The following is a 22,072-nucleotide window of genomic DNA, read 5'->3' on the forward strand; positions in this document are numbered from 1 at the left end:
ATAAATAAATTTATTTTTTTAATAAACCAATGTTCCAATAGTATCTGGATGCAACCTTTATGATGCAAGCTGAGATTGCATCACTCAGCGATGCAATGTCAAAAACAATGCACTCAATGGAGTGAGTGACGTCACGGTGATGGGTAGGGTTAGGGGTGAGGTTAGGTTAGTGCATTAAAAAGCATTGGATGCAGCTCAGAATGCACTGCACCAGATCTGCATCCAGACCCCTCTCCAATGTTCAGTAAATGTATGCAAAATTAATGAAATAATGACTCATTTGCATATTTAAACATGACCTTTTAGAAAACTTGTAACACAAAAAAGTGCTTTATAAAACTTGCCTTAAGCACACATCCATGCCTCTGAACTTATTACCTACAAATGTAATGATTTATAACTAAAAAATAAATAAATACAAAAGGTGCTCAGCCTAGAACTAACTGTAGTCCAAAGTCAATGCTAATCTTCATAAGTGATTAGCACAAAGCAATCTGACTCCCTCGGGTAAAATTACCATAGCCATCTTGGTTCATTTCCACTTTCTGTGACTTTAGAAAAGGTCATCTTTAAGTAGAAAGAGAAACTTGTGTCACCTTTCTCATAGAGAACATGTGTTTGTGATTGTTTCTTAAGGACACGGGGCCCTGCCAAAAGACAAGATGGCAGAAGGTTTGCGCTGAAAAATTGTAATGATCAGCTTGTGTAATTACAGAAATCTAAATTTGCATCTTGGGTTTTAATTCATCAAATCCATCTTTCCTACAAGCTCTTTAGTTCACTCCATCTGCTTCATAAACAAATGGCGGAAAAGACAGCGAGGCTGTTAGCTCATTTTTCCTGACGCAATTACGCAGATGCTAATGGCTACTGTATTGATTGTTATTGCTGCATGGAAGGTCAAGGTTGCCTTAAAGGCAATCAAAAGAACTTTTAATGACACCAACCATTGTATTTGAGGCAAGTCACAACAAATAATATTAATAAAAAATAAAAATAAAAAAAACTAATACTAATACTAATACTAATGTGATTAGTTCATTTTCCATAATAGTATGTTTACATTTGCACTTTAGGCATAATTTAGGTAATTATTAAGTAAATTGGTTGAATTAAAACAAAATATAAATTTATATGTATATATATATATATATATATATATATATATATATATATATATATATATATATATATATATATATATGTATATATATATATATATATATATATATATATATATATATATATATATATATATATATATATATATATAAATCAATAACTAATTTCTAATAACTGTTTTATTTTATTTTTGCCATGATAACAGTAAATAATATTTGACTAGATATTTTTCAAGACACTACTCTACAGTTTAAAGTAACATTTAAAGGTTTATCTAGGTTAAGTAGGTTAACTAGGCAGGTTAGGGTAATTAGGCAAGTTATTGTATAACAATGGTTTGTTCTGTAGTCTATCGAAAAAAAAATTGCTTGAAGGGGCTAATAATTTTGACCTTAAAATGATGTTTAAAAAATTCAAAGCTGCTTTTATTCTAGCCAAAATAAAACAAATAAGACTTTTTTCTAAAAGTAAATAAATATTACCAGACATACTGTGAAAATTTCCTGAATCTGTTAAACATCATTTGGAAAATATATATATCAAAGCATAAATAAATTCAAAGTAAAGCATATATAAATATATATATATATATATATATATATATATATATATATATATATATATATATATATATATATATATATATATATATATATATATATATATATATATATGTGAGCAATATTACACGAGTAGCAGTGCACTGGTGGAAGGCCTTTGTTGGCTCAAGGGTGCCTAAGTGTCCCACTAGTGTTGATATACAGCCACATCATACTACTACGAGTTAGATGGCATAATGGTGTATATAAAAAAGAAAATCAAAGGAGTCTCAAAAACCCTTCTGTATTAGGAACCTCTTTCTTCCAGCATACATTCACATCTGCAGCTGATGGTAGAAACTGCTGCCAATTTTACCAATGTCTGATTCTCAAAGCAATGATTCTCTAGCATAATGTCTAAAGTGATGATAAGGCTGAACAGCAGGAAATGCCATCAGTCTACAGAGATTTCAGTATTTCTCTGTTGTCATTGGAAGATCACAATAATTAGCGCTGAAAAGCCAGAGCAAAGCAAATACCAGATTACAGCACTACAACACACAAAAGCAAGAGATCATCTTAGAATGTCACTTACCAGTTCCCCTTCGGTTGGGGAACTTCAGTGCCATGAATGGGAGGATTCGGATCAGAAGCCGCTTATCTGGAGAGTATTGAACGGGCCAATGAATGAAATTAATTGGCAGCGTAAGCTTGCGCAGGTGTGCGACATCTGCAATCATCTCAGCATATAAGCACACCTGAAGCCAGCAGACGCCATCCTTTTCGCTTCAGATCCTTTCTGAGTGAGTCGATGAGGGTTCCTCTTGCTGATCAGCACTTCAGAGCGAACGAGTGTGTCTCCCGGTCCAGAATGGGTCTTCGCGGTGGCAGACGGTCGAGCTGGGTTACTCCCTTGCCTGCGGTTCTTTGGGTCCGGTCCTCCAGAGCGGTGCGTATAGTTGCAACTTTCCTAAAAGAGCAACACAGTCGTGCAGCACGTCCTTTTCAGGATGGCGCTCCGACTGTGCGTTTCTGGATGCGGGGGTTTCCTGTCTCCGGATGATGGACACGATCACTGCATTGCATGTTTGGGGGTCCAGCATGTTAATGCGGTGCTCGCGGGCGGTTCATGTCGTCATTGCGATGCCATGACCGTTGCACAGCTAAGATCGCGGCTAACTTTCGCAAGAGAGCGAGCCACCCCAGTTGCCTCCTGTTCTAAAAAAGCAGCGGGCGCTCGGGCAGATCTGAGGGTTTCAGCGGGAGCTAATCCGCCGCCCACGGGCTCGCGGACCTCTCGCTCCTCACGGCGCTCCATCCAAGCTTCGGGTGGTGAGAGTGATCCGTCTAACCAGATGGTAGCTCTCACACTCGCTGACACCGGAGATCAGATGTCCTCCGCGGCATCGGAGGGTGGGCTTTCACTGTCCGACGAAGATCCGGACCCGCTCGCCCCCTCCGGGCAGGTGAGCGCTGTCAAATCGGATCCTGAAGCGGACATGTTAGCCGTGCTTTCCCGGGCTGCTTCGGCCGTGGGGTTGGAGATGGTTTATCCCCCAGCTCCGCGGCCGGACCGACTAGATGGGTGCTACGTAGAGGACCAGAAGGCGAAGCCTTCGAAGCCTCTCGTCCCCTTCTTCCCGGAAGTGCACAGTAGGTTCACGCAGTCCTGGAGGGCACCTTTCTCTGCCCGTGCTGCGAGTGCCTCCGCCCTCACTGCCCTTGACGGCGGAGCTGCCAGGGGGTATGAGGCGATCCCGTCAGTGGAGCGCGCTATCGCGGTCAATCTTTGTCCGCGCGGCGCCTCTACGTGGCGGGGTTTGCCCCGCCTCCCGTCCAAAGCCTGTAGGTTGTCTGCCTCCCTCGGAGCCAGAGCTTATAAGGCTGCGGGCCAGGCTGCTTCTGCTTTGCACGCGATGGCCACCTACCAGCGCTACCAAGCGCAGGCGCTGGCCGAGCTGCACGAGGGCGGGTCCAACCCAAGCTTATTACATGAGCTGCGCACCGCGACCGACTATGCTCTTCGGACTACTAAGTCCGCCGCGTGTGCGCTGGGGAGGACGATGTCCACACTTGTGGTTCAGGAACGCCACCTCTGGCTAAACCTGGCCGATATGCGCGACGTTGACAAAGTTCGCTTTCTTGACTCGCCCATATCCCAGGCTGGCCTGTTCGGCGACACCGTCGGTGAATTCACCCAGGAATTCAAGGCGGTGAAAGAGCAGTCGGATGCGATGGGCAATGTCATCTATCGGCGTGGCCGTAAGCCCGCTCCGCCCGCCGAGCCATCCACCTCCGCTGTTCCTCGCCGAGGGCGCCTGCCAACGAGTGCTGCCCCGCCCCCGCCTGCGCCTCTGGCCAAGCGGGCGCGGCGTTCACCTCGAAAGCAGGCAGCCCCTCCTGCCCAGGGCGCCGTTAAGTCCGGTAAATGGACCACAAAGCGTCCCTGAGACAGGCCATCCGGAGAAGAGGAAACTTGCTCTTTCCCCGCTGGAGGGCGGGGCCCCGATAACAACGGTACTTTTCAGTGCCACCAAAACATCAGTAAAAGAGCACTTTTTCCCTTCCCCGGATGTGACTGCACGAGTTCTGCCAGTCCGGGACGCGCTGCCTTCCGGCTCGCAGACTCTACGTGCTTCGCCAGTGGCTCACGAGCGCTGGGGGGACGGTCTCCCTTCCCTCAGCCCTCCAGCCCCCTCTCCGGAGTCAGGGTGCGGAGCCAGAGCGAATCGCTCTCCTCCAGCTTTTCCGCGGGACCCTCGTGCTTCCCGGATCAGCACACCCACTCCGCGCTGCCCCACCGCTGGTACGTCAGCGATTGTAGCGATGACTCCATTAGCGAGGGCTCTGCCTGCCTGGTTAGCGCGGGCCAGCCCCTCGCGGTGGCTCATACGCACAATCAGACTCGGTTACGCGATTCAGTTCGCGAAACGGCCCCCCAAGTTTACGGGCGTGTATTTCTCCAGGGTCAACCCCCTGTCCGCCCCTGTCTTGCGAGAGGAGATTGCTGCCCTCCTGGCGAAGGGTGCAATCGAGCCGGTTCCTCCAGCCGAGATGGAGAGTGGGTTTTACAGCCCATACTTCATCGTACCCAAAAAGAGCAGTGGGTCACGGCCAATCCTAGATCTGCGCGTTTTGAACCGCTGTCTGCACAAGCTGCCGTTCAGAATGCTCACGCAGAGGCGCATTCTCCAATGCGTTCGTCCTCGGGATTGGTTTGCAGCCATAGACCTGAAGGACGCGTATTTCCATGTCTCCATTCTTCCACGCCACCGCCAATTTCTGCGGTTTGCGTTCGAGGGTCGAGCATGGCAGTACAAGGTCCTCCCCTTCGGGCTCTCTCTGTCTCCGCGGGTCTTCACCAAACTCGCGGAGGGTGCCCTAGCGCCCCTTCGGCTCGCGGGCATTCGCATACTCGGTTATCTCGACGACTGGCTGATTTTAGCCCACTCGCGGGAGCAATTGATTATGCACAGGGACGAGGTGCTTCGGCATCTCCGCCTACTGGGGCTTCAGGTCAACCGAGAAAAGAGCAAACTCGCCCCCGTGCAGAGGATTTCTTTTCTCGGGATGGAGCTGGACTCGATCACCATGGTAGCGCACCTCTCCGAGGGAGCTCGACAGCAAACTAGTGGTCCCACTGAAGTTCTTTCAGAGGCTCCTGGGGCATATGGCATCCGCAGCCGCCGTCACGCCGCTCGGGTTGCTCCATATGAGACCACTTCAGCACTGGCTTCACGATCGGGTCCCCAGACGCGCATGGCACGCGGGCACACACCGGGTCTCGGTTACTGCGCTGTGTCGCCGCGCCCTCAGCCCTTGGAACGACCCCTCGTTCCTACAGGCCGGTGTGCCTCTAGGACAGGCGTCCAGCCATGTTGTTGTTTCAACAGACGCTTCCAACACGGGTTGGGGGGCCGTGTGTCGCGGGCATGCCGCTGCGGGCCTCTGGAAGGGTGCCCAGCTGCATTGGCATATCAATCGCCTAGAGCTGTTGGCAGTGTTCCTCGCTCTCCACCGCTTTTTACCGGTGCTGGAGCGGCAACACGTGCTGGTCAGGACGGACAGTACGGCGGCGGCGGCGTATATCAACCGCATGGGGGGTATGCGCTCTCGCCGCATGTCTCAGCTCGCCCGCCGTCTGCTCCTCTGGAGTCACCCGCGGCTGAAATCGCTGCGCGCCATTCACGTCCCAGGCACGCTCAATCGTGCAGCCGATGCGCTCTCACGACAGCTGTTACGCCCTGGAGAATGGAGACTCCACCCCGAGTCTGTTCAGCTGATATGGGCGCGATTCGGGGAGGCCCAGATCGATCTGTTTGCTTCCCCCGAGAACGCTCACTGCCAGTTGTTTTTTTCCCTGACCGAGGGCTCTCTCGGCACGGATGCACTGGCCCACAGCTGGCCTCGGGGCATGCGCAAGTATGCGTTTCCCCCAGTGAGCCTGCTCGCGCAGTTTCTGTGCAAGGTCAGGGAGGACGAGGAACAGGTTCTGCTAGTTGCGCCCCTTTGGCCCAACCGGACCTGGATATCAGAGCTCTCACTCCTCGCGACGGCCCTCCCCTGGCGGATCCCTTTGAGAGAGGACCTACTCTCTCAGGGACAGGGCACCATCTGGCACCCTCGCCCCGATCTTTGGAACCTCCACGTGTGGTCCCTAGACGCGAGGAAGACTTAGGTAACCTACCGACTGCGGTGGTTAATACCATCACTCAGGCTAGAGCCCCCTCCACGAGGCGCGCCTACGCCCTGAAGTGGAGTCTATTCACTGAATGGTGCGTCTCTCGCAGAGAAGACCCCCGAAATTGCCAGATTAGTGTTGTGCTCTCTTTCCTTCAAGAGAAGTTGGACAGCAGGCTGTCGCCCTCCACTCTCAAGGTTTACGTGGCCGCCATCTCCGCTTATCATAGCGCGGTAGCTGGCGGCACCGTGGGAAAGCATAACCTGGTCATCCAGTTCCTTAGGGGTGCTAGGCGAATTAATCCATCTCGCCCCCCTCTCATGCTTTCTTGGGATCTCGCCCTCGTTCTCACGAGTCTGCGATCCGATCCCTTTGAGCCACTCGAATCAGTATCTCTAAGATTTCTGTCCCTGAAGACAGCTCTGCTGGTTGCGTTGGCCTCCATCAAGAGGGTCGGGGACCTGGAGGCATTTTCGGTCAGTGACTCGTGCCTGGAATTCGGGCCGGATTACTCTCACGTTATCCTGAGACCCCGCCCCGGTTATGTGCCCAAGGTTCCTACCACCCCCTTTAGAGATCAGGTAGTGAACCTGCAAGCGCTGCCCCCGGAGGAGGCAGACCCAGCCCTTTCTTTACTTTGTCCAGTTCGCGCTCTGCGCATTATGTGGACCGTACTCAGAATTTTAGATCATCTGAGCAGCTCTTTGTCTGTTATGGCGGTCGGCAGCAGGGAAGTGCCGTATCGAAACAAAGATTATCCCACTGGATTGTGGATGCCATTTCACTCGCTTATTCGAGTCGAGGTCAGCCGTGTCCCCCGGGAGTACGTGCACACTCCACTCGGAGCGTTGCATCCTCTTGGGCGCGTGCACGCGGCGCCTCTCTAACAGACATCTGTAGAGCTGCGGGCTGGGCGACACCCAACACATTTGCAAGGTTTTACAATCTGCGAGTGGAGCCGGTTTCCTCAAGGGTATTAGGTAACCCTTTGGTGATTGAGGAGACAACTCGGTAGGGTGTTGAAACACGCTTGCTGCGCCATTCTCCCTAACACGGAGGTACGTGCGCCTTTTTTATCTGTCAGTAAAGTTCCCCGTCAGGTGAGCCCTGCAGATTCCTCCGTGGCCCCCAGCACTGACTCAGCGGAGGAGTCACTTGCTGGCCCACTACGTTGTAGGTCTGCCCGCTGGTCAGCCCGCGTTTTGGGTATAGGTGCCTGCTATGCGTGATCCCCACTAGGCAATCCCATATGCTTATTCCGCCACGGTTAAGTCCCCCCCCTGGGCGGACCCGTGTCTTCCCTCTCCGCTAACCACTCTTTGCTATGCGTACTCCCCCTTTTTAGGGCTAGTCCATAGGTAAATTCTGCCATCTATCCCCCCCTTGGGTAACGGATGGCCTCCGCAGCGTCCTCCCTATCGGGATTGCACGCTTCCCAACGTACTGTCGTATTTCCTAGAATTATCTAGATGCTCACGACTTCCCAAAAAATATATCTAAATCCGTAAAACTTCTGTTGAAGTAGGATAAATTAGGGCCAGGAGACACGTTGGAGGACCGCGCCCCCCATGATGTGGGTGCGTCACGCTTGCTTGACTATCTCCTCATCGGGGGTGTTGGTAAGGTGCAGTCATTTGGCGCTTTCCATATTCTCCCATTCATGGCACTGAAGTTCCCCAACCGAAGGGGAACGTTCGAGGTTACAGAAGTAACCCTTCGTTCCCCGAGGAGGGGAACGGAAGTGCCATATTCCGTCGCCATAATGACTGTCCCTTAGCTGTTTGAAAGTCTCTTCAGCTTAAAAGGATGGCGTCTGCTGGCTTCAGGTGTGCTTATATGCTGAGATGATTGCAGATGTCGCACACCTGCGCAAGCTTACGCTGCCAATTAATTTCATTCATTGGCCCATTCAATACTCTCCAGATAAGCGGCTTCTGATCCGAATCCTCCCATTCATGGCACTTCCGTTCCCCTCCTCGGGGAACGAAGGGTTACTTCTGTAACCTCGAACGTTACCTAGCCACTGATGTGCTGAATCTTTAAAATTATAAATAATTAAAATAGGCACTATACTTATAAATAAACTGCATAGTTGCAATATAAACAACTACATTCTTGCCTAAAAAAGCCACAAAAGTACATTTTGATGTCCAACAAATGCAATATAAGTTGTGTATTTAATGATCGCTCTATGTGGGCGGAATAATACGGCCAGTTAAATTTGAGAACCAGACAGAACTATCAAAATAAATAAATAAATAAATAAATGAATGAATAAATAAATAAATAAATAAATAAATAAATGAATGAATGAATGAATGAATGAATGAATGAATGAATGAATGAATGAATGAATGAATGAATGAATAAATAAATAAATAAATTAATTAATTAATTAATTAATTAATTAATTAATTAATTAATATAAAAATTGCATTTTTTAAAATATTGTTTAAACGTGCAATTGTGACATTATTTAATTAAATATGAAGAAGGATACATGGATTAGACAACAATATGTAAAAAAATTTTTCATTATTATTTATGAATTTAAATGTATTTGTTTATTTATTTACTTTTACAGATGATTTTGGTAACCTCTTGTGTCACTCCATATTTAATAAAATCCTGTAAAAAATGTAGAATAAAATTTATTTATATTATCAGGCAAAAATCAATGAATTTCTCATATTCTTGTGTTAAAAAAAAAGAAATCTTCAAATTATAGATATAAATAAAGCTGTTTAGTTTATGAAAATACTGCTGTGGATATTTAATGGCTCAGTGCAGTAGAAAAAAAAACAGCCTTTAAAAATTGTAATGTAATTTAAATATGCACCTCAATAAAGTGCAACAACAGAAACAGTCAAAAATTCACATTATAAAAAAGTAAAAATGTCTTGACAGATGCATTAAAAAGAACTGTGTGTTTGCCTGCAGTGTCTTAAGCACAATAAACAATAACACAGAAGTCCGTCTATATGTGTCACATCCTCTGGCTCGATCATCAGAATCTGTAGCAGCTTGAACGGCAGATTTAGCCGAGCCTCCACCGTGGATCGCTCCTCAGAGCAAGTTCACAATTTTCTTCACAACTCGACAGTATGCTTGGGCGTTCGCTAATTTCGCTATTGTGCGATTTGGCTCGTGTATCTGTGAAGTTTGATATTTTGGATGCTACTTGTGCAAAAGTGTGAAAAAGTCACAGCTTTCCGGGAGCTTCGTTTCAGCTGCGTAAGATTAGCGACCTGCGATGCTGCCACTAATGATGAATTAGTTTGGAGTGCAAGCGCAGATACAGTATCTGTCATTACTTAATCAACTTCAGTTCTAGCAGGCATGGCAATCAAACAACTCAGAGTGGTGTGTTTCAGGGGCAGAGAGACATAACGCATGGCTGGATCCGCACTACTCTAATTTCCCTCCAGATAATGAGTTACATTCACTAATGTGATGTCAAAGGCATAGCCAGAGTTAATAGAATGATTGATAGGGCTCAGTAAAAGCTCGCTGCTGCAAAATAGACTCTCCCACCAAAAAACACTGAGCAATAATTAATCCATATTACTGAATATACTGTGCTGAGGAATCCACGATGTGTGCTTGAAACCTTTATCTCGTACTCTTCGAGAGCAGACGTTGGGTGGGAAAGAAAACTCAGAGATTGAGATTGTTTACTCACCTCCTGTGCAGGTAAATTATAGGTGACACTCATTGGTGGGAAGTGATTATGAAACTTCAAAATGTTGTCATGCTAGTGTAAATTACATCATTACAATTTATTTACCTTATTACATTGATGCAAAATAGTGCAAAATATGAGATTTCCCAATTTACTCAATCTTTTTTTAACTCCTCATTAGACCCACAAAGGTAAAGAATAGACACATTTGAAACATAAAGCAGATGAAATGAAGAGTTCTTCCTCTACAGTCAATGGTCTCACCTCATTTATTCTGGTGGATCAGCTATTTATGTATTCGTTAGGGGGACCAACTATCCGTTGCGGTACAACAGATGTGATTTTGCAGAACAATGTGAGACAAATATGAGGGAGATACATTCACTTATTGGACTATGCAAGTATTTGATTAACATGAAATGAGAAATCAACTTTTATTTTAGATTTAGATACATGTAAGATCTCGCCACATTAAAAGAATATCCTGTAAATTTCAGTCCTGAAATCATTCTTGTTTCTGAAATTTAAGCTTTTATTAAGGCCAAGAAAACGCCAGATTCTGCAATGCACCTATCTATGACATCATAAGTAGGATAAACACCACCTTCATAGAGGAATATGCATGCCTGACTTTGTAGCTCCGCCCACTGATTCATGCATGATGTGTTCAGATTGAATCCCAAAGTAAATATTACTGTATATTTTACAGAACCTGGACCTAGATAAACGCAGTTGATACACAAAGTAAGGTATAATGTACACATTCACACACATGCATAGAGTCAAAATGAGGGAGAAGATTGTAAAAAAAACTAAAAAATGTAAAAACTAACCACTACAGGGTTTGTTTGAAAGCATACCGATACCACCTCTTTAAGGAGGTCTCGGTACGCTTATTTGGTCCGCTTTTGGTGCACACTTGAGTACAATTGCTACTTTCACACCTGCCCAAACAAACCACACCAAGTTGGAAAACAAACTCTAGTGCGATTCCATTGAACTAAATAAGGCAGGTGTGAAAACACCCTTATGGCCCATTTGCACTAACTGGTACAGTACGATATGGTTACCCTTATCAGGCTTGCTCTAAACGGTACAAAGGGTACCCTTTTGATGGGCGTGGTGTACAACAAAAAGTTTCTGTTGCCGTCATTCTCGCTCGAGGAAAAGTAAGATGTACGGGTTATTTACATATCATATGAGAAGCACTTCTCACAAAACAGATGCTTTATACACATCTATATGTGTGTATAAATGTTAACTTTTCTATAAACATGATCCAATTATAACTGCAGATCAATGACAATCCAAAATAGCCAAATGCAACATCTGCAAATATACAAAATAAATAAATGCAACAAATATGAACACATAGACCTTACAGTCTCTGATATGTTACCAATTTCAGAAAAACTACACACAGCAAACATTTAGTCCTTATTTGGTTTCAAAAACAACATGCAACATTTCCCACAGTCAGTGCAAACCTCTAATCTGTATATTTTAATCTTCACCAGCACATGTAGCCTCTGTTAGAGAGTAATTCCGTCATTCTGAGTTCATAATAGTCCAAAAGGAGATGATAAACTTGGCAGTTTGTTCATGATTCAGGTTGCTAAAAACAATTTGCTCCTTTGTTTTGTCTGGCTTCTTCTTTGTGCTTCACTCTCACATTTGTCCTTTTCTGAAAGGATCAGATGTCGGAAGCACTTCAATAATCACGCACACATTATTATCATCAGCTCAAGAATTTTCTTATTTCAAATATAGACGCGCACACAAGCAATCACAAGCTCCCTGGAGAAAACGAAATCACTCACACTTTTAGACGGGCTCGTAAACTAAAACAGGACATGGCAGATTTTGTTCCTCTTGGCTTTGTGGCTGTACATCAAGACATTGACAACGTTTTTTTGAACTCGGGTCAACCATGGCTTGTTATTACTGTATCAGTAATCATAAAAGATTATTATGTAATATCTTGGCTGTGTATTTAAACCATGGCGGTTCTTTTGTTTTCATTCTGGTGTGATTGAGTGAGTGATGCTTCTCTGTAAACCAATAGCATTCAGCTGCACATCTAGCTTTGCCTTTTGGTACCCTTTAGTCCTTCTTGGTACCCTTTGCAAAGGGGCGAAGCAGTGGCGCAGTAGGTAGTGCTGTCGCCTCACAGCAAGAAGGTCGCTGGGTTGCTGGTTTGTGCCTCGGCTCAGTTGGCGTTTCTGTGTGGAGTTTGCATGTTCTCCTTGCGTTCGCGTGGGCTTCCTCCGGGTGCTTTGGTTTCTCCGACAGTCCAAAGACATGCGGTACAGGTGAATTGGGTAGGCTAAATTATCCGCAGTGTATAAGTGTGTTTGTGTGTGTGTGTGTGTGTGTGTGTGTGTGTGTGTGTGTCAAGTGTGCCGCAAGCCTACGTTCGAGTGAAGGTTTCGGCCGTTAGATCGCCCCCTGGGGGCTGGCTGCAGTACAAGTCATAAAGCCCGCCTCCTCCGTGTTAATGAAGGAGACTTGAGCCCAAATAAAAAAAAATATTACACTTGCAATAAAATGTCCCGAAAGATAGTCGTGGTCGATTAAGGCACTGGTTATTGTGCTGAAATAGGTGCAGATCTTCATTTTTGTAAACAGTTTGTTTTTAGCAGTAATTTAATGCTGGGCGTGTCATCGTGATTGACAGCTGTGATTGACAGTTTCTCAAAGCGCGGCGTCTGAGCTTCGGCAGGAGACTGAAGTAGACTGAAATGTTATTATTCGATTTCTGTGTTATTTTACCATGACAAAATAAGTTCAGCAGTAAACTATAGTTTCTGACATACATGATCCTGGTGGAACACTGTTTATTCGCTAAGTTCAGGGCTTTTTTCGGGCTTTATTAGTTTGCTGATACACGCCTAGCCACCCAGATAGCAAAACACAGTTCAGGCTAGATTCTCGCCTGTCGGAGACTTATCTCTTAGAGCTCAGACTGACTAATGTTACCTCTGCTGGACCTACTCCGGATGCCTGGACTCACTGCCCGATTCCAGTCCGAGTCAATCGAGCCAGATGCGGCGGCCGAGCGAGCAGGCGCTGCCGCATGCGAGCCGGAATCAGCCCGCGACGCCGCAAGTAAGTTATGCGCTGCGGCCTGGAGCTGGCGCGATTGAATATATAAAACCCTCATATTTGTTAACGTTATTACATCCATTTGTGTTGATATGACAGCAAACGCATGCTGAGAAGTTCGGGGGGCGTAGTTGATTTTACATAAAGCGTTTGATTGGAAGCTCGACTCTGCTCATTTTCGCGGCTCCTCCTCTGGCTCCATCAGACAATCCTTCTGCGCATGTCAAGGCTCCAATTTCAGCAGTCTTTTGCGACAGTTTGTGCCCGTCAAGCAGGCGTTTTGCCCTCAAGGCGTTCAATGGGAAAAAGGGCTGTCGCGTCGTCCATATTTTTTACAGTCATTGGTGTGTGTGTGTGTGTGTGTGTGTGTGTGTGTGTGTGTGTGTGTGTGTGTGTGTGTGTGTGTGTGTGTGTGTGTGTGTGTGTGTGAATGTGTTTGTGGATGTTTCCCAGAGATGGGTTGCGGCTGGAAGGGCATCCGCTGCGTAAAAATGTGCTGGATAAGATGGCGGTTCATTCCACTGTGGCCACCCCGGATTAATAAAAGGACTAAGCCGATAAGAAAATGAATGAATGAATTAATGAATGGATGAATGAATGAATGAATGAATAATCAATTCAGGGATCTTTGTTGTAAAGAAAGTTTTAATAAACAAATTTTATTTAACATTTAATTAATAAAAATTATTTAAACAACATATATTAAAATGATCAAAGAACATAATTTGGACCAATTCAAAATTTTAATTAATTACTATTAATTTAAAATAAATGTATTTTATTTAATTTAATTTTTAATTTTTAATTTAATATATTTTAATTAATACGCCCTTACAAAATAAAATCGTGTCTTTAACAAACATTCTCATTAATGATAAATAATAGTCAAGACTTACGACACAGAAACTGCATCACAATGCCATAATGCTAGTTTAAGTTAGACCATTTGATTTTCTTCATAAAACTGCTGCAAAATACAGGTACCAACAGAAATGCATATATCTGAAAGCAGACTTCACCCTCTACAGTCGACTTTCTCGCCTCATCTCTTTCCGTTGGCTCTCCCATTTCTCCACGGAGCCCCGAAAGCGCACGTCGCAATTTCATCAACGCCACGCAGCAAAACTCCCTCATAGGTTAATCCTGATATCACACTTCACCACCAGTTCACTAAGCTGCTTAAAAGGACACATTATAACTACCACAATGACCTGCTAATGGTTTTACATTTCTCTGAAGCATCATGAGCTATCTTTGTCATTTTTATCTCATAATGAGATCTGTCAATTGCGCGAGGCAGAAGGAGATCCAGCGGCCAAGGACGCTGATATTTCACCCGCCCAGGCAGAATAAATAATAGCCCCAAAAAGCGCAGGGGACAAAACAAACCTTGATCCCCTCCACTGCTCTGTTTTGGTAGGAGGCGTCTGCTTGGTCTCGTCCCCTGGGCTGCTTGTGTTCGCTGTTGCTATTAAGCTGCTGGTCCTCAGGGCCGCGACGCTGGTCTCGACGCTGGCCTGTGATGGATGACTGGCTGATCCCCTGAGTGTCTTCGCAAATTTCCTCAAGCAAAGTCGCCTGAAGAAAACAGAACATCATTTGTCATGTTATTACTGTGTTAAGGCCAAATTTTAATATTCATTCTTGTCAGCAAAGTTTTCTCCTTTCTTATTCTTGATGAGCAATTTACCTTTTTCTGCATCTGACTACGGTGTTACAAATCATGGGTTGAACTGATGGATCAAAGCAAATCATTTCAACTGGAAAGGTTGTGCTTCAAAATAAAAACTGAGTGAGGTACATTTGGCCACCCGCTTTGAATGTTATCACTCGATTGAATGGCCATTATCAGTGGTTATCAGCTGAAAGATATGGGCCAGTAGGGGGCTTCTGCGCATAATAGTAGGCTTAGAAGGCTGTTATCATCCATCCACATGGTTAATCAGCTATACTAATAGACAAGACTCCAGATCCAGATTTGATTTTACATAACTGTTACTGTTCGGTTTAGGGTTAGGGTAGGGGTTGACGTTTATAAAATAAAATAAAATAAATAGGAAGTTTAATAAGTAGTATAAATAATTCTTGTTAACTTACGGTCGCAGCCATATGTGATCTATAGCTGATTAACAGCCTTTTGAGCCTACCAGAAGGCGCAGAAGGCCCCTACTGGCCCAAATTTATCAGCTGATAACCACTGATAACACCTATTTAATTAATGATAAGATTTGAACCGGCTGGTTTGGCCTACATTGAGGTAACTTATATTCATATTGTTCTTAATAACATTTTTTATTTTATTTATTTATTTTTTTTAGTTTTTGAGAACAATGGACAATTAAAAAAAAAAAACATGGATTGTTTACAGTTTAATGGAAGTCACAAAGCATTATGGGGAGCAGGAAAACTTGGGGCTTAAAAATAGATCATTGTGATAATTTTCATTTTATAAGATGACATAAATCCATTCATTCATTCATTTTCTTGTCGGCTTAGTCCCTATATTAATCCGGGGTCGCCACAGCGGAATGAACCGCCAACTTGTCCAGCACATTTCTATGCAGCGGATGCCCTTCCAGCCGCAACCCATCTCTGGGAAACATCCACAAACACCCATTTACACACACTCATACACTACGGACAATTTAGCCTACCCAATTCACATGTACCGCTTGTCTTTGGACTGTGGGGGAAACTGGAGCACCCGGAGGAAACCCACGCAAACGCAGGGAGAAAATGCAAACTCCACACAGAAACACCAACTGAGCAGAGGATGGAACCAGCGACCCAGCGACCTTCTTGTTGTGGGGCAACAGCACTACCTATTACACCACTGCTTCGCTCCCATTCATTCATTTATTTTGTTTTTGGCTTAGTCCCTTTATTATTCTGGGGTCGCCACAGCGGAATGAACGGCCAACTTATCGAGCATATATTTTCTACAGCGGATGCCCTTCCAGCTGTATCCCATCACTGGGAAATACATACATCTATATTGTTCATAATAACACTTTGAGTTTTTGAGAATAATGGTTGATTTACATTTATAAGGCTAAATAAAATATACATTTTATATGAAAAAACATTTTACACAAATTAAATTGATGCAAATATTAAGAATATATAAAATGACAAAAAAAATAAAGTTACTAAATTTGTAAAAAAATAAATAAAAATAAAAAGCATAAAATGTTTAATTAAAATGAAAGCTGAAAATACTAAAATCTTTCTTGTAAAAGTGTTCTCTCTTGTCCTTGATGAGCAATTCATGATTAAGGGCCATCAAACTTGAAAACAGATGGTTGTGATGTTTTTCATCTCTTTTTTAAAGGGGGAAGTCTATTGTGAAATGTCAATTGCAAAAACTAATGATCAAATTTGGATAAATCTGCTATAAAAACACAGACACACACACATACACACATTAAAGCATGGGTCCAGATGTAGACTAAATGAACCGTCTTTTGTGCATTTGTTGAAAAAGATATTGAAGGAATTTGGAGAAGAATGGATGACTAACTAAAATACGTGGGCAGTGGATGCTTCAACACTGAACTGCTAAATGCATATGAAAAAAAAACAGGGTTTAACAATATTAAAAGTTAGTTTAGACACTTTCTGTTTTTAATTAAAAAAGCTTGTTTAAGCCAAAACAACTGAATTCATAGAATATATAAAGAGAAATGAAAATGATATATTTAATATTTCATAACAAAAAAAGTTTTTATAAAAACAACCTGGACGAGTTTTTTAAAATGTAAAATAAACTATATTAAAATAAAATAAATTAAAGTAAAATAAAATAAAATATATATAATTTTTCAATTAATTATAGAAAACAAGAGAACCAATAGAGCAAAAACAATCACCATAAAAGAATCACAAAAGAGGTCCGTATGATGTGCGTACTATAAGGGGGCATCTGACAACATTGATCATTGATTTTGACCATTAATCTTTGTTTTGGTGCCCTGAAAACACTTTTCAATGTGCAACTTTTTGCAACTGAAACACTGAAAACATTTATTACATTTTGAATATTAATTTATTACAGTGTTTTGGGGTAGTGAAAATGCAAACCAGTATCGAAAACCAGTGTCAGTGTGCACTAGACATGGGCCGGTATAAAATTCTGACGGTATAATAACCTTAATAAAAATATTACGGTTGAAAATTTATTTTACGGTTTTGTGATTGTTGCTCTAAAATATATCCTTTTTAAATGTCTGGGTAAAAAACAAGATTTTCCCCCCATATACATATACCTTAGGAATGGTATAGCAGAGCATTTTGGCGGTTTTAAAACGTTTCCTCTTCCAAACTGCAGTGTACCTTGAAATTGATTATTGTTCCATGCCTAGTGTACACCTTTTGGAAAATGATCACAATAGTGATTTAGTGAAAGGACTCAAAAAGGTTAGTTTTGACAGAATTAAAGGTGCAGTAGGTGATTGTCTTCAGAAACATTTTTTGTTGTGCTGGTTGAAAGTCTCTTCACAGTCCAATAGTAATGATTAAAGTAAATGATCTAAATGTGTTTATATGTATTCTTATATTCTGGGTAAGGAATTAAACTAAAAAATGTTCATCCAATTAAATATTGTCAGGCCGACGTCTCCCATAATTCAGATAAGCAGCTCAAACTGTCTGTCAAGAAATGTAGATTTGGGCTTCTGCGCATATCTGTTCATGCATATCTGCCATTAGCGAGTGCACGCCTGCACTCCCTGTGACAGTCACAGTCGAGGTAAAATCACTTTAAACAAAAATTACCCTAAAATTAGACAGATAATGTTGTTTTAAAACTTATTTAGTCACACAAAGCTTATGTAGATTGTGTTGTCATGAATGGGTTATATGCATGCAAGTGTTGTTCAGCCACTGAAATTTACTGCCGAATGATTGATGGGACCTTTTAGAGCATCAATAATGTAGATTTTTATTTAGTTTAACAAAAAACATCAGTAAATTGCGCTATTCCACCAAGCCTGCTTTACTGAGCTGAAGTTGCTTTTATATTCACATTGGTTCATTTTTGAACAATGACAGCCTCCCTATACATGCTAATCTGCTGTAATGCTATAATATTCGCTCTGAAATAGCATATAAGTGTGGCTTAGTAACAAGTGTACTTCCTGCACACTACCGGCCAATCACTAACATTTCTAACTGGCAACTGACATGAACCACTGGATTGTCTGCGATCATGTTGCTGTGTGCGCGTTTGCAATTTGAGGAGGTGTGGTTTTGAAACACAGTCCCTACCCTGCCGTCCAAAGATATTATGCTAACCGGTAAGCATTTTAGCAGCCCTACTAAAAAAAAAACAGCTTAAACCAGCCTAGGCTGTCTGGCTGGTTTTAGCTGGTCGACCAGGCTGGTTTTAGAGGGGTTTTGGCCATTTCCGGGCTGGTTTCCAGCCATTTTCAGCCTGGTCTTAGCTGGTCAGGCTGGGAGATGACCAACTAAGACCAGCTTGACCAGCCTAGCCAGGCTGGGAGCCTAGCCAAAACCAGCTGCTTCCAGATTAAACCAGACTGGTCAAGCTGGTTTTAGCTGGTCATTATCTAACCTGACAAGCTCAGACCAGGCTGGAAATGGCTGGAAACCAGCCTGGAAATGGCCAAAACCCCTCTAAAACCAGCCTGGTCGACCAGCTAAAACCAGCCAACCAGCCTAGGCTGTTTTAAGCTGGATTTTTCAGCAGGGAGATCACCTACTGCACATTTAATTTTAGTTGAAATACCTTTTTGACTATTGTATTCATAAAGATTTTTATTCTAGCATAAAATAATGATGCTTTCTTTTACTAAAAAATGCTATTGTCATATTTTCATATTCAAAAAGTACTAGTAATCTTAATATTACCAGGAGACAAAGCAGTATCTCTTTGTTTTCCCCTTTTCATTATTTATGAGAGAAGAATTTCTCCAGGAAAAGCTATCCTTGAATAACTTTCTCAAGATCCTCGGTAAAAATAAAAAAATATTGGGTCACCGTTCACCCTTAGGCCTCTTTGCATAATGCATTTTCTCTCCGGTAGACAAAATTCAGATACATCACGAAACGAGATTCACACCTTCGAAAATCCTAAAGCGAACCGCCCAAAGCCTTTCACAGTCCGCATTTGGAAACAGCCCCTGCCAATTCTAATATCATTCAATCTCTGGACCAACTGTTTCCAGCCCGACAGTATCAATGTCTGACACACTAATCCAATGACTGCAGGCTCTATTACTTTCAATTAGCTCTGACAGCTCAGGGCTTAATCTATACTTGGGCACGTGTGTTCGCACTGTCATGAGGGCAAAGTGTATGGAATATTTTTTTTTTTTTGTTGTTGTTGTTACTGTTTTCATATATATATTTTTTTTATTCTGAGGTGAAACAGACGTGGCTTTTGTGACCCAGCCCGTGCATCATGAGTGGGAGGAGCGCTTGATAGCAGCCGTGAACTGAAGTTGAGTGTTTGTTTATCACTGCAGCCGTTTGAAGCACAAACACACTCAAACACACATGGCCAAGGTCACCCGCATTCAGACACATGACCTCGCTGCATCCAAATGTTCAGTGCTATCCAGAAATCAAAACATGTAGAGAATTTTTTTTTATTTACCTGGCATTATAGACAACATACATGAGGTCCAAAGGTCAGCGAGCAGATTGAAAATGTAAGATTTGCTTTAAGCCTGGGAATATTGTAAGCAGATAATCGGATTTGGTGTGTATAGGGATGTAAAATGTTAATTGTTTTTTAATTATTTAAACTGTTAATAAATTAAACTGATAATGTCCCTTCAACGTTTTAAATGAGAATATGAAGAGAATAGGAATAATGAATATTGACAGGAAATAATACATATTAAGAATAGCATATGACTTATCCAAACATATGGTCACACTTTTTTTTTTTGATGGCTGGTTTGTTGAATTTAAGTTACATTGCATCTACATTTCAACTAATTCTCATTAGATTATAAGTAGACTGTTAGTTTGGGGTTAGTGTTAGTGTAAGTTGACATGCACTTGCAAAGTTTCTTATAGTCAGTAAACCTTCCAGCCATGTTCGAGTCAAATCTTATCGATTTATAGCTTAAAACACTCATAAATATTGTGTTTTACATCTGATTACCTTATAATATCCTCCACACTATGCACTTGAAAATTTGAAAAAGTAATGATCACCTCTTTCATTGAATTTTGAGTGTTTTAATCAACCTTGTTACACTATTGATGTTTCTGGTCAAAAGTGATCACCATAGGAAATGACTGGGTATCCAGACTATATTTATTTATCAGATCTTAGAATTCATACCATTCCCTGGGTCAAGCAAGATAACTTTTAATTTAGCTTAGCATCAATTATTTTATTGCATTAGACTATTAGCATCTCGCTCGAAAAATGGCCAAAGTATAACTAGTGCTAGTGCTGTGACCTTAATCACAGTCTATATCAGGGATGTCAAACTCAATTCCTGAAGGGCCACAGCCCTGCACAGTTTAGTTCCAACCCCAATTAAACACACCTGATCAAACTAATTGAGTCCTTCAGGCTTGTTTGAAACCTACAGGTAAGTGTGTTGGAGCAGGGTTGGAACTAAACTGTGCAGGGCTGCGGTTTGACATTAAAACTGAGTTTGACATCCCTGGTCTACACCCTCATTCACTATTCCCTACATTAGTACACTAATATAGTGCAACTGAAGGACTAAATGAAAATTCGAGCACTCAGTACACAAAAAAGGATACAGTTTGTTTGTGCTTTGCTGGTTGATAAATCATTCAAATGGATTAAAATTTCAATTTCTTTGGTCAGACCCTGTGGTAGTTATTTTAACGAGCTGTCTATTGGTAATGAAACAAAGTATTTTGATTTTTGTCATCTATTGTCAATTTTGTAATACATTTTCAGTCCTATTTGTATTTTCACTGCAGCCATTTTATGTCTAATTCTATAAATGTATGTTAAACACTACTTTAAGACATTTAAAGCGAAAGAATGTTGAATAAAAAATTTGTGGAGAAAAAAATGTTGTTGTTGTTTTTTTTTTTGTAATTTAAGAGCTGACTAGTTAATTTTGACCGGGAACACTAAAGTAAGGGGTAAGATGTGAACATGACAGGAGGGTTAAATGTCTGTTGTAATGAGCAGACAGTCTACTTATACTCAAATGGACCATCAAAATAGTGGTACCAATCATAAAAAATAACAAAACAAAACAAAATGGGTGTTATTTTTCAGACTTTTCAACAAAGTCTAAAAATGTGGATGGTATTATAGGTCTCGTCTATAAACTCTGATCAACTTCCCTTCTCCGTCCACCTCTCTGCCCACTCTGCCTGTCTCAGCACATTGAGGAGCAGGGCTTTCAGTTGCTCTACTCACAAACTCAGAAATTCTCTTCCTTCTGACATCTGCAACATTTACTCTCTTCCTTTGTTCCAATTCAAACTTAAATCTCATCTGATCACAATCACATACTCTTTATAACTGCACTATTACATTTTGTATTTTGTCTTTGTATTTTATCATCTTCTCTGATTTTTTTACTGTCAATTTATTGTTTTAAAAATTATAGAATTGTGTAGATATTTGTTGTACAGAGACCTTGGGTTTCTCGAAAGGTACTTTAAATAAAATATATTATTATTATAATTTATTATAATCTCAGATCCAGATAAATCCAAAGAACAGAACATAATTTGGTTTTCCTCCATACATAATGTACATAACGTATCATAAGTGTTTTGTGTTTATTTATGTATGAAAATTGCATTATGGGACATTGGCCTTGGCTTGATCTGTCGACTTTTAATGTTGAAAATTGTATTCTAAAATTTACGAATGTGACATTTTTTGACATTTTAGTTTGAAATAATGTAAAGTAAAATAAATCATATGTAGAAAAATAGACCAAAAATAATAGAAAATGTACTGGCAGT

At 42.1% G+C, this 22,072-nt stretch overlaps 1 protein-coding gene across 2 annotated transcripts in view; it reads right to left on the reverse strand.

The window, feature by feature from the left end:
• The window catches only part of LOC147833131 (uncharacterized), a 145,876-nt gene that overhangs the window by 76,756 nt on the left and 47,048 nt on the right, over positions 1-22,072 (reverse strand). For both annotated transcript variants that reach the window (XM_087290799.1, XM_087290800.1), the window contains exon 2: positions 14,519-14,707. In XM_087290799.1, coding sequence (XP_087146925.1) covers positions 14,519-14,707 — 189 coding nt within the window. The remainder of the gene's footprint in view (positions 1-14,518; positions 14,708-22,072) is intronic.

This window comes from Danio rerio, chromosome 17 (assembly GCF_052040795.2).
Source record: "Danio rerio strain M-AB ecotype USA chromosome 17, GRCz13ab, whole genome shotgun sequence".
Classification (NCBI taxonomy): domain Eukaryota; kingdom Metazoa; phylum Chordata; class Actinopteri; order Cypriniformes; family Danionidae; genus Danio; species Danio rerio.